The sequence below is a fragment of the Coenobita brevimanus genome, chromosome 94 (assembly GCF_032717465.1).
Source record: "Coenobita brevimanus isolate Jiangsu-jjx chromosome 94, ASM3271746v2, whole genome shotgun sequence".
Lineage (NCBI taxonomy): Eukaryota > Metazoa > Arthropoda > Malacostraca > Decapoda > Coenobitidae > Coenobita > Coenobita brevimanus.
Genome location: NC_137047.1, coordinates 12,552,225 through 12,568,715, shown reverse-complemented (window position 1 = coordinate 12,568,715; position 16,491 = coordinate 12,552,225). Strand labels below are relative to the sequence as shown.

Here is a 16,491-nt window from a genome sequence, read left to right as displayed (position 1 = left end):
GCCACTCTACCCTGACCTTTGAGGAGTCCTTGCCATTTAACTCATTACCATAGCTCTCTCTCCATCCCTATAATGAGTTACCGATCAATTCACTCCCATACCTCCCTATTCCTTCCTTATTTTAAGTTACTGATTAATTCACCCCCATACCTCCCAATCCCCCCCCCCCTCCCTTTTATGTTACCGATTAATTCACCGCCAATCCTCCCTATCTTTTCGTTTTGGTCAGTCCCTAGCGATTCCACCACTTCCCTGCCTCCCTATCCCTTCCCGTTAAAAGATTTCTATCATGTCATACTACTGTCATGCCTTACCTATCTATCGCTACCTATTTAACAGTTCCTACCGTATCAGCTACCGTGCTACCATTACTCTTTATCCCTTCTGTCGAACCAGTCCCTACCATCACCACTACCTCTCCTCCCTATCCCTTCCTTTTAAACAGTCCCTACCATCTCAATCCCTTCCATTTAAACAGTTCCTACTATCTTAACCACTACGACTCCTACCAACCCCTTCCCTTCAACCAATCCCTACCATAACCACTACCACTTCTCTCTTCTCTTTCCCTTTCAATAGTTCTTGTCTTTTAATCCACTAAAATACCACATCATACATCTCTAATCCTTCCACATCAACCCTTTCACTTCAATTATTATTATTATTATTATTATTATTATTATTACTACTACTACTGTTGTTTCATTGAACTTAGGGGGGGCAAGAAGTGCGAGACTAACCCCTTCAGTTCGATAACATGTTTCACGGTACGGTAACTCAAGATGATTTTATTTAGTTACGGGACACTTTCTGATCTGGGGAGGTATGATAAAAACTTAATAAATCCCCTCACAAGAATATGCAAAATCGTCTAGCGGTGACCTGAAGAGTGAAAAATAAATTCTCGGATTCAAGCGCACAACGGAGGCTGTATCTAACCTCTCCAGTTCAAAATCTCTCTCCCATACAGAGTCAGATCGCCTGAGGCACCAATAAAAGAGAAAAAGCTGCCGATTATCTTGTAAGTGGTTAACATTCCTACGTTCTCCACCACAAAAACATTCACAGCAGCCACTGAATTAACCCTTTCACGATTACTTTTTTTTTTTTTTTTTAATTCTTGCCACCTCCAGATGATTTTATTCATCTTGGGAGAGCATCTTTGTCGTGAATGGGTTAAGGAAGACTATACTGGCAACGTAAGCCCACCACTTCTAGGTCTCCCCTAAAAGGATTAAAACCGTCTAGAGATATCAGTAATTAAAAGGAATAAAAAATACGTCATCGATTGAAATTAGTAACCCCTTCAATACGATGACGTCTTTCTAATTTTTTTTCATCTCTCCAAACGATTTAGTAAACTTTGGAGTAAGATGTCCCACTGACGGGGCTGGAAACCGCTTCGATATAACTCCTTCCACTGCTACTGATGAATTTGCTGGACCGTGATCTCCCCAAGGCTCATTAAGGTCGTCATGTAGCAGGAGGAAGTAAGCGACCAAGACGTCCTCGGATTCATGCCCGTCGTGGTGGTTCGAGGGTTAGAACACCTTGGTCTCTATCACACCTATAACCTATCCATCTCTAGCCTTACCGTACTTCCGAATCTTGCCTAGGCGTCTTGTTGTGCAGGTCTCAACAATGCTTAACCTAGCCATCTCTAGTCTTGCCTCCACATCTAGCAAAGGCGCCTTACTGTGCCGGTCCTTAATCAACAAAGCGATTTCAAAGTCTACTAACCGGAACAGACCAAATACAACAGGCCGTCCGTCTATCCTCCGTCAAATGTGTCCACTTAACTGACATTCCTCGACCATATCTGTCCAGCCCAAGTCTTTAGTTTATAATCACTGGCCAATCTTGTCAAGTCCGCCATCCTGATGTCCTCTTTTGCTTCTTTACCTTCCAACCTCCGTGTTATTCTATTTGGATGTGAATGTATTTTTATTTCACTTTATTTATTTATTTATTTTTTTTTGCGAGGAGGATAGTTGTGGCCTTCATTACTGTTTTTAACATGGGCTCCCATTTACCAGAGGGAATACCGTAACAGTTTGACTGACTTACTGATTGATGATGGTGATGAAATACTGTGTTCTTTATCCTTTTCTCCAGTCATTTGTTCAGGTACTTATCCCCTTCAGCATAATGACTTTTTTTTACCGTATTTATTAAGTCTCCTCGTCCTTCCCACTACATTACTCAGCCGATGGGGAAGGTTTAAACGATTCTCCATTACTCCTATCGTATGCTGACGCTTATTGTAATTTACCGTTCCTACCGCCACACGATTTCGTTATACTTAAGTGGCCCCTCATAGTGAAGGTGTTACAAGGGGTCTTATTCTGGGGGTACACAACATGTCAAATATGTCCAAACCGGCATTACGAAGTTACCGGTACGGTACTAAACGTTTACCACGTTACCCTGTACACTCTGGTGCTTCTTTTGTCACTCCTGGTTGCTATCGTACACAACCCATTCACTACCTTTTGAGCAGCTTGCAGTGTCGTTACGCTAGCCTACTTAAGTTACTGCCATGTTTGCCTATACTTCTCACATTCTTAGTCTGAGTCCATTACGTTACTTGTCTACTTCCTTTCTCATTTCAATAACTTCATCGATGGAACTACAAAAAAAAAAAACTTCTTAGTGTGTTGCAGCAATCTGGGTGTATTTCACTTTGGTAATACTGTTTCTACAGAGTTAATTACAGTTATCCAGTTTGTAAAATACGATGCTAAGTGCCGTCTTATGGTTGGCTATACGATTACATTCTATGCTACTGGTAAACGTGTGGGTGTACCATTTCACCTGTAAAATCCAATGCGGTTTCGCACGAAAAAAAAAAAAAAAAAATCTAGCACATGGAAAAGGGGTGCGAGAAGATTCCGAAAACGGAAGAGTGCGGGCACCCCTCCCCCCGATGATGAAGAAAAAATTGTATGACCACCAAATTGGGGATATGTCTTTTGTATTTTATTCTTACTGATACTTGATGATTTAGGAGACAGGCCAAAAAAGTGTAGTGGAACTGTTCGTGACCTCTACGAGTGAGTGGGATCATAAACACTGGCCATCAACGCTGTCCTAACCTATACAGCCATCATTACACTTATCTAGCTCAAGCTCCTCACACAGGCCAGGTCTTTTATGGGTTTATTCTATCCACAGACGGTCTTATTCAGCCAGGGAGTGTCGCCTCGTGCCGTGAAAAGGAACTGGACCCGTCTCGTACTGCGTGGGGTCATAAACATTACCCATCAGCACTGTCCTAATCAACACAGCAATTATCTCCTTTATCTAGGCCAGCTGTCAGTCCATCGCTGTTAAACCAGCCACTTAGCTATCCCCACTAGCCAGCTGTCCCTACTAATAAAGCCAATCATAACAGCCCCTATCCCCGTAACAACAACCGCAACAGCTGCCCTATCCATCACCCGTTGCAACCATCACTGCCTTACCCTCCATCCTGTTTCCTAGCCCAATGCATGCGTCCTCTCCTCCTTTCTATCGCCCAGTTAGCTTCCTCTATTTCTTCCTACTCCTTAGCAAGCTTTATATAACCTATTTCTTCCTCTTCCCACAACTATGCCAGTTTTACTCTTACTAAGCCTAAAAGAAACACCCCTCCATCTTGACTATTCACCTGTCGCAAGAAATCAACACTACATTACGTCGCTAGTCGTGAAGAAAAAAATGCTATGGAAAGTATTTGGAGCAGCAATATTGTCTTCTTCTGCCAATGAGGAACTTGAAAAAGGTTGCTGGGGGACAGAAATCTGGACCAGTTTAAGGTAAAAATAAAAACTAGAGCCCTTCTTATAACTCCTGCTATTAAAAAATATATAGGCCTATATACCGTACACTATATTCCCTCCTATCCCCTACAAACCTTCCTATACTCATTCTTATCACAAAATTAGCCTCTCTACTATTTCCTCTCCCCTCTTCATTACTACACCGTTCCCCCCAAATTATCCCATTCCTCCCTATCCTCAAAAAAAAAAAAAAAAAAAAAAAAAAAAAAAAAAATCCTTCCAATCCTTCAACTAACCTTCCCTATTCAAGTCCATCCCCTGCTAACCTCCTGAACACCTTCCAGTCTCGCTCAAAATAACTCCCTTACAGTTTCTAATCTTTCAAATTCCTACCATGCGGCATTCCCAACTACTCTCCCTCCATCTCGCTCACTCCTTCTTATCCAACACCTCCCGTTCCCTTTCCTCTTCTCTACCAACCTCCCACACTCTCTGCAATCAAATACTTACTCCCTCTTACTACCCATCTGCCTCCCACACTCCTTCCTATCCTTCTTCCATCCCTCTCACTCTATTCTCCAACTAACTTTACCACTGCATGCTATCAAATATCTCCCTTACTCCCTCTTATTCTCCATCTCCCCTATCCCTTCCTATCCCCAAACCATCCCAATCACTTCAAACAGTCATTTATGTAATAGGCTACGTGAGAGGCGACAGGTGCGTCATGTTCCTAAATCTTTATCCACATCCTCTACAACAGTAAATGATAAGTGTGTGTGTGTGTGTGTGTGTGTGTGTGTGTGTGTGTGTGTGTGTGTGTGTGTGTGTGTGTGTGTGTGTGTGTGTGTGTGTGTGTTATATTTACGGAGCACCATTTTCTCTCTCTCCCTCTCCCGCAAGTCATACTGATATATCAATGTAGCCTATCAGGTATAGACTAGCTGCTTCATTCTTTCGTCTATATATACAGCACTACTTATTTACTCACAATTACCGACAATAAACAAATACATAAAAGGCGGCAGTCGTTCATGCAGGTAACCACAGCAACGCCGACCACTTTAATACAACTTTATGTAATTTACGAGTACTCTTGTTTACTGAGGTTGGGGAAGATCTTTAATAATGAAGACTGTTAATTGAAGTTGAATGTAATCTTTCCAGGTCGAAAACGTTCATTCTGAGCTGAGAGAGAGAGAGAGAGAGAGAGAGAGAAGAGGAAGAGGAGGAGGAGGAGGAGGAGGAGGAGGAAACTAAGGACAAGGCAAGAAATGAAGCATGCGCCTCTCCCATACTTTACTATAAAAAAAAAAAAAAAAAAACGAGTACCTAACGGACGACACCAGTCAATTATCGATGCCCTACCGCTGGCTGAAAATAGACTGATGCAGGCAGTAACGGTATATAGGCTATATACTGTGTGTATATATATATATATATATATATATATATATATATATATATATATATATATATATATATATATATATATATATAAACCTCTATTTGATGGGAAAAAAATCGGTTCACACTAGGCGCAAAATAATGAGACCACAGACGATTGTTAGTGGAAAATGCGTACCGGTACCGGTAATCATTTTTTTCCCCAAGCTGGTACACCTGCTTTCATAATGTTAGCTAATACAGGTATATCACTTTCTTCAGACAGTTTCCAGTCGGCATTGTTATTATACACATATTCAGATTGCAAATAAATCTTGGAACTTAACAGGCAATATTGTTTAATTCGAACACCTTCATAACCCTGCGAGATGACATTTTTTTTTTTCTTATCGACTGTACACCGGTTTCATAAAGCATCACACAGGAGGGAGATGATGTCCCTAACGACCATTATAATTCGCGATGACCCAAGAAAATTAATCCATTGTTAGCAGAATATTTACACTAAAGCAATACTAATTAGGTCAAGTCACAAAGCCAGCAACATAATGCATAATTACAAAAGGGGGATTGCTAACCTGGGATTCAATTTTCGACCATTTTGCAACAGCCTCTCTCTCTCTCTCTCTCTCTCTCTCTCCAGTAGGGTTTACTTACGCGGGGTTAATTTATCGGGTATTTTGCAACAGTCACCGAGTGTGTTGTTAGATTTTCTCTCTCTCTCTCTCTCTCTCTCTCTCTCTCTCTCTCTCTCCAGCAGGATTTACTTACGTGGGGTCCATTTATCGGGCATTTTACAACAGCCACTGAGTGTGTTGTTAGATTCTCTCTCTCTCTCTCTCTCTCTCTCTGACAGCAATGACCTCTTACATCGGCAAAATAATACGAGATCAACCCGAATAAAATACCCAGGACCGAGCTATACACAGAAACTTACGACCAATTTCCTCTCGTAACTTGGGCCAGTTTCTGCAGGACGAACATACACGGGAAGAATCACCACTTGCCCTTCTGCATCCTTCTTGCTAAATAAAAAATACATGATAATCTTCCTCTTATAACTTGATCTGCTTTATATGGGAAGAAGGACAAGGGAAGATACTGTACTCTCCTTGCCCTTGCGAAAAAAAAAAATAAATAAATAAATAAATAAAAATAAAACAACTGCGGCAGAAAATCGATGATCATTAATTCATTCGTGCATCCGGGTCCAGGTGAGTCCATGCCAGTAGGAGGGATTATCGATTTTTTTTTTTTTTTTTTTAACCCTCTGGCAGCGACACTTACTTTATCATAGTAAAATCGTCAGGCACTAGTAGATATGAAGAATATGTCAAACGGGCTCCATACCAGGGAATGATAATATATACCGGTATTTTTTTTTTTTTTTTTTTTTGTCCTTCGAGATGGGCAAAAGCATCTACTATTAACGTGAACAAAATACCATGCGAATCCCTACCAGCGAAATGGTTAAGCAAATCGATAGACTTTAGCCCTGAGACAACCACAACTTCACCTGTCTGAATAAATTCATCTAGTATTATCCTAAATAAAATAAGATTCCACAGTGCGACGACGATGACAATGATGATGATGATGATGATGATGATGATGATGATGATGATGATGATGATGATGGTGGTGGTGGTGGTGCTGATGATGAAGACTAAGACGTCATTTGTTTTATTTTATTCTTACTATTACCATAAGATTTTTTCAACTACGGAAAGCCCCTCGGTAGTGAAAAGGTCAATGAAGGCTGTCGCTAACCTCCCCTGGTGTACAGTAAATGTCACCTCCAAAGAGAAAGAAATCGTACGGCATTAGGAAGAAGACAACAAAATAACGTCTTTCTACGGCTGGAACTGTCTGCCCTGAATGAAATCGCGCGGTGCCGCAAGAATAAAACAGTACTATTGGTTGCAGGGTGCTGCTGACAATCGGGTCCCTATTACACAGTAGATGACACTGTAGACCTCGTAACACCGTTTCCTTAGCGATTTATTTGCGGGTGTTCGTATTACATCTTGCTATTCTTCATTCCTGGTACTGACACTGGTGCCTGAGTAAAGCACATGGGGACTTTAAAAAAAAAAAAAAAAAAGTAATATGGAGAATAAACAGCTGGGATGTGGTTCTTTTCTACGAAGCCTCCTATGACACCTAAAAGAAGGATTGAGGCCATATTAAAGTCGCATTGTAGGCTTCGTAGCTTCATTTTCTTTGCGATTTATTATCCTTAGTGAATCTCGGCATCCTCCTGCATGTTATTTAAATCGTTTCATTATCAACACAGACTGCATTAGTGACATAAAAGAAGATACTAAGACAGAATGAATCGCTGAAGAAGAACCGTTAACGAAATCTGCAAAAGCCGCTATTATACGACCCTGATTTAACCCTTTTACAACGGCGGACGGCAGAAACGTTAACTCCTGCTACTGACTGGCGGTTTTATCCAGGCTTTCAATCCTTACACGATCAAGGAAGTCTTAAATACCTCACTAGGACTAATTCTTTCTCCTGCTGGACCATTTTACTCCGGGTGTTCTTGACGGTAGCAGCTAATTCTTTCACAGCAAATGAATAACAGCCAGTCATATACTCTTGCTACCGCTCTGTGACTCTACCGCCTTGTCCAACACCCCATAAGCAAAGAACAAGATTACTTTCTTCATGTTATTGCCATTTTTTTTTTTTCCAGTTGATTTTCCCAACGACTGGAACCTTTGGACGATTTTACTCATTTGTGTATCCATTTGTTTACCCATTACTTTACCCACTGGTTTATTCACCATTTATTTACCTGTTTACCCATTTGTTTACCCACTTGTTTACCTATTTGTTTACCCATTTGTTTACCCTTTAACACCCACAGAACCCTCAACTATAGGTCTTTCACGTTAACATGGCCCAATTTTCTGTTTTGTTGCTTATTTCACGTACCTCACTGGCAGAAAAAGTCATGGGTATAGCTCTACATTCATCCCATAGCACTTCTTCATGACAAGCATCATATTCTGGCATTAATCTAATATAACAATTTGGCATTCAAGATGGATAGCAATTTTCAGGCCAAGTTAGAGTAAAAGCCGTTTAATTTATTCTTGCTGATCGGGCGACTTTATAATTTTGTGTATCCGCTCAAGCATAATAACCGTAACTAATTTATTCTGGCTACTACAGGGAGATTTTATCCAATAAGTCAGCCCCTTCAAAAGCACTGAAACATTTACCAATTTATTTCTGCTACACTAATTCTTATCTCTAATTTATTCTCACTATCACTAATTTATTCTCGTTAACACTGTTTTATTTTCGCCATCCCTAATTTTTTCTGGCTATACCGTAGAGTAACTATTCTCCCTATCACTAATTTATTCTCGTTGTCACTAATTTATTGTCGCTATCACTAATTTATTCTTGCTATCTCTAATTTCCTTTCGCTATCATCACCACTATTCTCACTATACTCTCGCTATCATCATCACTATTCTCACTATCACTAATTTATTCTTGCTATCAGTTCACTTTATACAGCTTGTTAGTCTTTCAACAACAACAACAACGAGGGGGGTAATACGGCGCGTTATCCTGCCTATCGATAATTCAGGAGTCTCTTGCACGCGACGAGAGAGAGAGAGAGAGAGAGAGAGAGAGAGAGAGAGAGAGAGAGATGGCAGAGTAATAACGGTGAATGCATGAATGGCCGGGTGGAAATGAATGGATGAAATATTAATACTCAGGCACTCACGAAATTAATAGAAAACCTACTTAATAACCGGGTGATAATGAGAATGAAAATACTTACATAATAAAGAACAATCAAGTAACAGTAAAAAATAAATGAATAACCAGGTACTACTGACTGAAGAAGAACAATAACCGGATAATATTAACTTCAAGGACAAAGAAATAACCGGATAATATTAACCTCAAGATAAGAAAAAAAAATAACCCGATATCAACCTACAGAGCACAGAAATAACCGGAGAATATTAACCTATGAACAAATACATAACCTGATAATACTAACTGAATCAAAATGCATAACCACACATCCAACCGCAAATGGGAAGGTTGTTAACTCAGTCTATAGCTGTGTTTGCAGAGACTGACTTTTATTTTTCGTATACATCCGACACTGACAATTCTCGAAGGCTAAGCAGTCATAACCTCAAAGTGAATTTTCAAAGAATTTCATTAGGTATTTTGAGGTCTGATAATATTTTTCCTGGTGTTTACTGTCCTCATTTAACGTAAAGTAGCGGCCAACATTTCCCGCGCCGTACATAGCCTAGTTGTGCCGGTGCTGTGGATGAATTTATGACGATATTGTACTGGGCTGTATTAAATCGTACCGGCTGGCTTGCTCATATCCGACATTAGCGAGCAGCTCTACTATACACATAAAAACCATGTGTTACAAGGGCCTAAAGGACGACTGATCTGCATGGAAGGGTACGGTATTGCGCTACGGTAATAAGTTACAGTAACAAAATATCGAATAATATTAACTTGTCTGAGTGAAGACGGACGGGAAGTATGATTTATCAAGTACGATAGGCTACTTACTTATTAGCTACCTTTTAATAGCATATAATTTTCTCTTCTTGTGAATATATTATTCCCTCCTAGTAAATAAATCTACCGGTAGTTTATGTCTGGTGGCAGAACACACAATCGGAGGAACAAGCTTTCCTTGCGCGTATGGGGTCAAATCCTCCACAGGCGACTTGAAGTTTTTACGATAACCCACAAACACTGCCATCAATCAGCATCTACCTCCTCTACCTATAAAATTAAAGTTGACAGCATGGTAGTGTAGTCTGGAGGCCCGACGAGCCTAACAGGATAAAATGAGATGATCTTATAGCCCTTCTCTCTCTCTCTCTCTCTCTCTCTCTCTCTCTCTCTCTATGAGCTTGTGGATTCTTTGGACTTGGTGTGGAGGGTGCGTAGTATAAACTGCCGTGGCCGTAGGGGTAGTCTATAATGGAAGTCCGGCCCATATAATTATTAGGTACCAGAAGGATGGGTATTTTGTGGCTTGCTTCTACCGGTAGCCTATGGTTATCTCCCCTGTACTACGCTCACTGTAAGTAGTCTATTGCGCTGTACTGAAGCACTTTATTTCGGTACGGTAATGAAAAAGACCGACTTGTATTACGAGAAGTAAATGGCCTAAAAGTTTGATCTTGTTTTCATTACCCAATCTCGTAGCATGATGCTTAGCTTTTAATGGGTCTTATGCTTTCTCTCAGATCAGGACCCCTTGCACCTTATCCAAATGAACAGGTTATATAGGCTACTGTTAGGCTTTCCAATAACACGACATTTTTTTTAGGTTATATTTTTGCCAACTCCGGGTGATTTAATTCCGCCCAGAACACCTCTCGTAGCGATGATATTTTTGCTCACGCCATGAAATTTAAGTCAACACAAAAGACCTCTTGTAAAGAAGAAGCTGGGCATTATCAGCTTTCATATTTTGGCCTCTGCTATAAACGCCTTATGCAATGCTGTGATGAGTAAGATATCTTTATTAAGGTCGCTACGGCAACACCTGATACTGCTGACCGATGTTGTCAAGATGGCTCGTTATGTCAACCAGTTTTAAGGAATATAACCTACCTATGATTGTATAGGTCCTTCTATAACTAATTCTTACTTTCTCAGGTACCATAAACACAGTAACTTTCTGAAAACCCAAAACACATATCGCACCGCACACTCGCCAAAAAATATATGAAACTTTAAGCGTCTTACAATATGACACGTTGAATGAAACATGTGAAAACAGTACTTTTGACTCCGTAATTGTATGAAATGATGGTGCTTTGAACAGTAAACTATACGTACCAAACAGGCAAAATACACGTGCTACTAGCTAAGGTACGGAATTATTTTTTATCACACACACACACACACACACACACACACACACACACACACACCGTTCCGAAATCAATCGCATTCAGGTGGTCGCACGATTAAAAAAAAAAAAAAAAAAATGGCGAGAGTACAGTCGGAGACACGAGTTCGTCTGAAATTTCACCTGTTTCTCATTATCTTTTGCTGGCTAATATTCCTAAGCTGAGAGAGGCCTGGCATATTCCTCTGCCCACAGATGATATCCTCTCTCTCTCTGACTTACTCCTCGGCTCTACGGATCTACTGCCCTCCAGGACCCGTAAAACAAGGCTTGAGGGGTAGCCAACAGAGCTGACGGTCTTGTGAGGCGTGTACAAGCAAGCCACTACAATACACATACTTCTATACCGTACACATCAAGGACGAAAGTTTGTCTGACTGTAGTCCTATATTTACGGTAAATTTTTGTTCAACACATCAACTACAACCAACGGATAGGCTACAGGTATATGAGAATTTATTGAACGGCCATTTACAAACTTAAGGTTACATCCACCGCTTCTGAACGTAAAGACGGATAAAATGAAGATACCAATGTTACCTGAAGCGACGGTGCGATGGCGGTCAATAGTTCGTTAAAAATTCTGGGGGTCCAAAATGGAGCGAAATTCCAGCCCATTTCATAACTGCTATTTTCCTTTTTTTTTTTTTTTTTTTTTACACGGTTACGAAACGGTGGAAAGAACTACTGATGCTGCTGGGATGGGATGGGATGCGTTGATATGGGATGGGATGATGATGATGATGATGATGATGATGATGGTGATGATGATGATGATACATAAAAAGGCTGCTGCTGCTGACAATGAAGACATTAATACTGACGACGACGACGATGGCCATGATGACATACGGTAATTATTTACTCGTACACCTGACCATCGACCCTTACCCCTCTTCCCACCCTCCCTTCACCTCTTTACTATAGGATGCCGTCTTTGTTACTTATTCCTGTTTTCATCATCATCATCATCATCCCGACCTCTTTTCTAACTCAGCGATGATGAATGATAATATTTTTTTAATGCAAGGAAGAAGGAACCATCCATCATCCAATCCTACATTGCCCCATGTGGAGCGTAGGAGCCCGGGGCTAGGCAGTTGGTCCCGACATTTAAGACGAGAGTGAGAGAAGGAACCAAAGGCTAGAAATGTCACTCAAAAACAGTCAACCAGTTTGCACTGCACTTAAATACATCGCTACCTAGACATTTACCCTGCCGTCATTTCCTAATTATTTCCTTCATCAGTGGGTAATCTGAGCTACATAAAAATACTTGCCTGCAAATCAACTTCAGACTTTCATCAGCGATACTACTTCCATCTTAATTGATACACGCTTAAAGCTGTCCACAAATTAGCATAATCGCAGTACAAATTACCCCACACATCTATGGCATAAATCTAACATCACGTTTTTAGCTACCATAATATCATAACTGCACATTAAAAACAGACACTAGCATATTTCTGACGAAAAAGTGTAAATTAATGTAACCTACTTACACTTTTAAATGCTCGTTTAAAATGTCAAAAAAAATATTCTCCCAAATTAGCATCACCCATTTACATACCTTCCTCCTTTAATAATATAATAATATACCTGTGCTTTGCCATTAAAATACTTGCACTATTCACGAATAAAATGTGTACAAATTAAATAAATCACAAACTTCGGCCAAGAAATAGGTCTGTTCATATTTAACTAATTACATATAAATACACTATCATCCTTTCCAACATTTTCTCTTAGTTTAAATGTTTTTCTCTTTAAATTCCATTACCACAAACATAATCCTATTACAAAATTATTACCATCCCTTTTTACAAACTTTCTGCTTTAAATATTAGATTAATCCCGCTCTACCAATCTGCATCGTGACCTACATATCTCTGCTTAAGCAGGTCGTAAGTGCTGTGCTTATTAACAGTGTAGTATGCACACAAGGCAACATTGCTACCCCGCAAAAAAAAAACATGCAGCTGCTGTGCTAAACTTAAGTACATTTACCTTGGGAATTTCTGCTCCCCTCCCATTTTGCTTGTTGATGCTTGATGAGATGATACGGCACTGCTACCACCACTACTACCACTTGCATCACTACCATCACCACCACCACTGCTAGGATGCGTTTTGCCTCCCGCCCCTCCAGTCGCCTCCCTACCACCTCTTCCACTCATCACTTCATCACTGTCACATGGGCGGCGTGAACTACAGGTATTGGTAAATCACTGCTGACACTCGATCACAACATTTCACTCCCGAACGAACTGTCAGCGCCGCGTAGTCTTGGAGACGGAGCGGAGAGGGAGAGAGAGAGAATTACGTATATCCCCTACTCTGGTCTGACGCGAACTGAGCTCTCGTGAATACACATGCCTCGCTCGCTCCTACGCATTTTCGTGGGCGCTTTAAGTTCGCGTTTGAGTTTTCTGTGCATCGTTTCTCCTACCTGCCCTGAATCTTCTTGAACTTGTTTTTGTGGGTGAGTGAATGGATTTTCCTCTTTAAATACCATGTAGACTAGTGAAGATACCAGCTAGTATAAATAAAGAGTGAACTATGGATGTAAGACAGGTCCGTGCAAAAACAGACATAAAATTTAGCCACCACATTGCCTGAATGTGACTCTGTGAATGATAATGCTACGATATGAAGGCCTGCATGTCAAGCGTAGGAAGGAATAACTGATCCTCTCTCCCTCACCTCCCATCTCTGTTTCTCTCGTTCTAGAAGCTTCCATAATGAACATATCACATGATCGCTGCATTCTGAACGATGACGCAAGCACCGGTCGTATCTAATCCTGATTCTGCGCCGTACGAAATCATTAACTTTGCCGGCCCTTCATGAATACCACACTTACGCATATTCTTACGTATTAAATTAACCGTAACCCGATATAATCAGCCGTATTAAATCCAATAAGCCAATTAAAACCGGGTGCCATAAAGAAAGGTCAGAGGTCAAGGCCGGAGGAGGTTTCGGAGGGGAGGGGGGAGTAGGCTTGATTCAATGGGAGTGAGGAGGTATGAAAAGGAGGGAGAAGGGTGGGAAAAGGATGGCGGAAGGAGTGTGGGTTCAAGACGCGGAACTGAGATTATATTAACACGTCATCATGGTGTTTCATTTATTCTGCTCTTGTTACCGCCTGACGATTTTCATGAGCCTTACACAACTGCATTCATTATTTCCTCGCATCTCTCAGGTGGTATGTTTAGGTTACAACGATGACCACCACGACTGTTTTTATGCAATAACCTGGCGCTTTTTTTTTTTACCTTAAGAAAATTCATCGCTCTGAAGTGGTTGAATAACATTAAAGCTGGTAACAGCTATAGTAGCAGTAGTAGCTGTTGTCCCAGGTTTACCTGAACATGAACCCGGTGGACTGCAGTCTCCCTCCAGGGGACAGGGAGGGAGCTGGGGGACGTTTGTATATTGGAACGGGTCATATCGGTGCCACCACGTGATGGCGTCCCTCTATCACCGCAGGCAACAGTTAGAAAGTAAAATACAGTAAATGGGAGTCTGGTGACCTATTACATGACCATTAACCACTTTGCTTTGAAGACGTGGTTTTTGATGTGGCTGCTACCTAACGACTTTAACTAGCTGTGGTGAGACGTTGCTTGGTCTAGGTATCCCGACAGTTAAATTCAATCCCATGGAGGTAGCAACCGAAGCCACCACTGCAATGAAGACGTGAAACTGAATAAAATCGACTGGAGGTGGTGGTCTATCAAACTACAAAAGCCGTCACAGGGTCGAACTTGCCCTTTTCATCCGATGACGTGTTTTTCCTATATTCACACCACCACCACGCAATTTCTCAGACCACGAACGATATCTAGCAGTGAAACGGTTCATGAGGGCTGTATCTAACTCGTCCAGTTCCAAGAAAGAAAAAAGTATCAAAAGAAAAGAGTCAAAAGCTAAAAAAAAAAAAAAAAAAAAAAAGTCTGGAGATAGCAAGTACAGGTGGTCAGACTGGAAGGGTTAATCGCACTACCGCCAGACGATTTAATACAGAGATTTTTGTTCAGGCAAATTAAACTAGACGGCGATTTTTTTTCCTTTATCTATTAATTTCCCGCAGCTCAATGGCAGAATTCGAGTGCAATTACTTAATATCCTTTCCACAGCACTTCTTCGTGACTAGCACCAAATTCGTGTTAATTTCTTTGCAAGGCTCAACTTTCATTATGGAGAGGGCAACTTTACACCAAATTAAAGTGGACAGAGTATAGTCAAAGGGCTCATTAAGTGTACTCCACAGGTAACTCGTCCAGGTATAAAAGTCTCTCCTAAGCTTTTTTTTTTTTTTTTTTTTTTTGTGTTAATGTGTCCGACTCTGGGCATAGGCTTCACAGCCTGCTATCAAGGCCCAGCAGTCCTCCTACATACCATACACCTCTACATGTCACCACTTCGGCGCTAACACCCACCGTCCATATTGAATACATGCTAGGGCTGTCTCATACAGGACTGGTGTATTGGTATTAGCGGGGGTATTTTTACATGTCTGAATGAAACCCACTGAAAGTAGCAATAAAAACAAGGACGTGTGTGTGTGTGTGTGTGTGTGTGTGTGTGTGTGTGTGTGTGTGTGTGTGTGTGTGTGTGTGTGTGTGTGTGTGTGTGTGAGAGAGAGAGAGAGAGAGAGAGTAGGGGATAAGCGTGAGGGAATGAGTGCTGTTGTTTTATGGCTTAACCCTTCCCAGACAGCTTAGAGACAGACGGGGAGGCAGGGGTGAATGGCAGGGAGAAAAGATGGGAATGATGGGGCAGGTGGGGAGGGAGGGAGAGGGAGGTGGGAGCAGAGAGAGGGAGAGAAGGGGAGACCGAAGTGGAAAGGTAGGGGAGAGAACGAGGGAAAGTTGGGGAAGTAAGACACATGAAGAAAACAGGTAGGTAAACGGGAAGGGAGGGTAGGGGAGGGAAGGGAAGGATAAGAAGGGGAGGAGATAGGAACGGGGGGAAGGGAAGGGGGGGGAAGGAAGAAGGCAGACAGGGAGGGAGGGAGGGAGGGGGAGAGGGATAGCTAATGATGAGAGAGAAAACGATGGTTGTAGAAGATGAATCAGTTTTGTTACATAATGGAGAGAGAGAGAGGGGGGGGGATGTAATCAGAGTGAAAAAGATACGAGGGATTTGGTAAGGATTATATACATCTCGCTTAACATCTCTCTCTCTCTCTCTCTCTCTCTCTCTCTCTCTCTCTGACGCAGGGAAGAGAAGGGATGAAGGAACGGAAGCAAGGAGAGAAAAAGAGGGGAAGGAAGGAGGTAGGAGAGAGGAGGGAGTGAGAACGACCGAGGAGGGAGGAACAAGGAGAAGGTGAAGAGGGAAAGGAGAGAGAGGTGGGGAGGGAGGAGGGAAAGAAAG

General features: G+C 41.5%; 1 protein-coding gene across 1 annotated transcript in view; it reads right to left on the bottom strand.

Annotated features, from left to right (window-relative positions):
• LOC145413006 (uncharacterized) overlaps positions 1 to 13,436 on the bottom strand; it is a 479,615-nt gene extending 466,179 nt beyond the window's left edge. The window contains exon 1 of the mRNA XM_080282827.1: positions 13,114 to 13,436. Coding sequence (XP_080138953.1) covers positions 13,114 to 13,283 — 170 coding nt within the window. The 5' untranslated portion in view covers positions 13,284 to 13,436. The remainder of the gene's footprint in view (positions 1 to 13,113) is intronic.
• Positions 13,437 to 16,491: the final 3,055 nt, after the last annotated feature.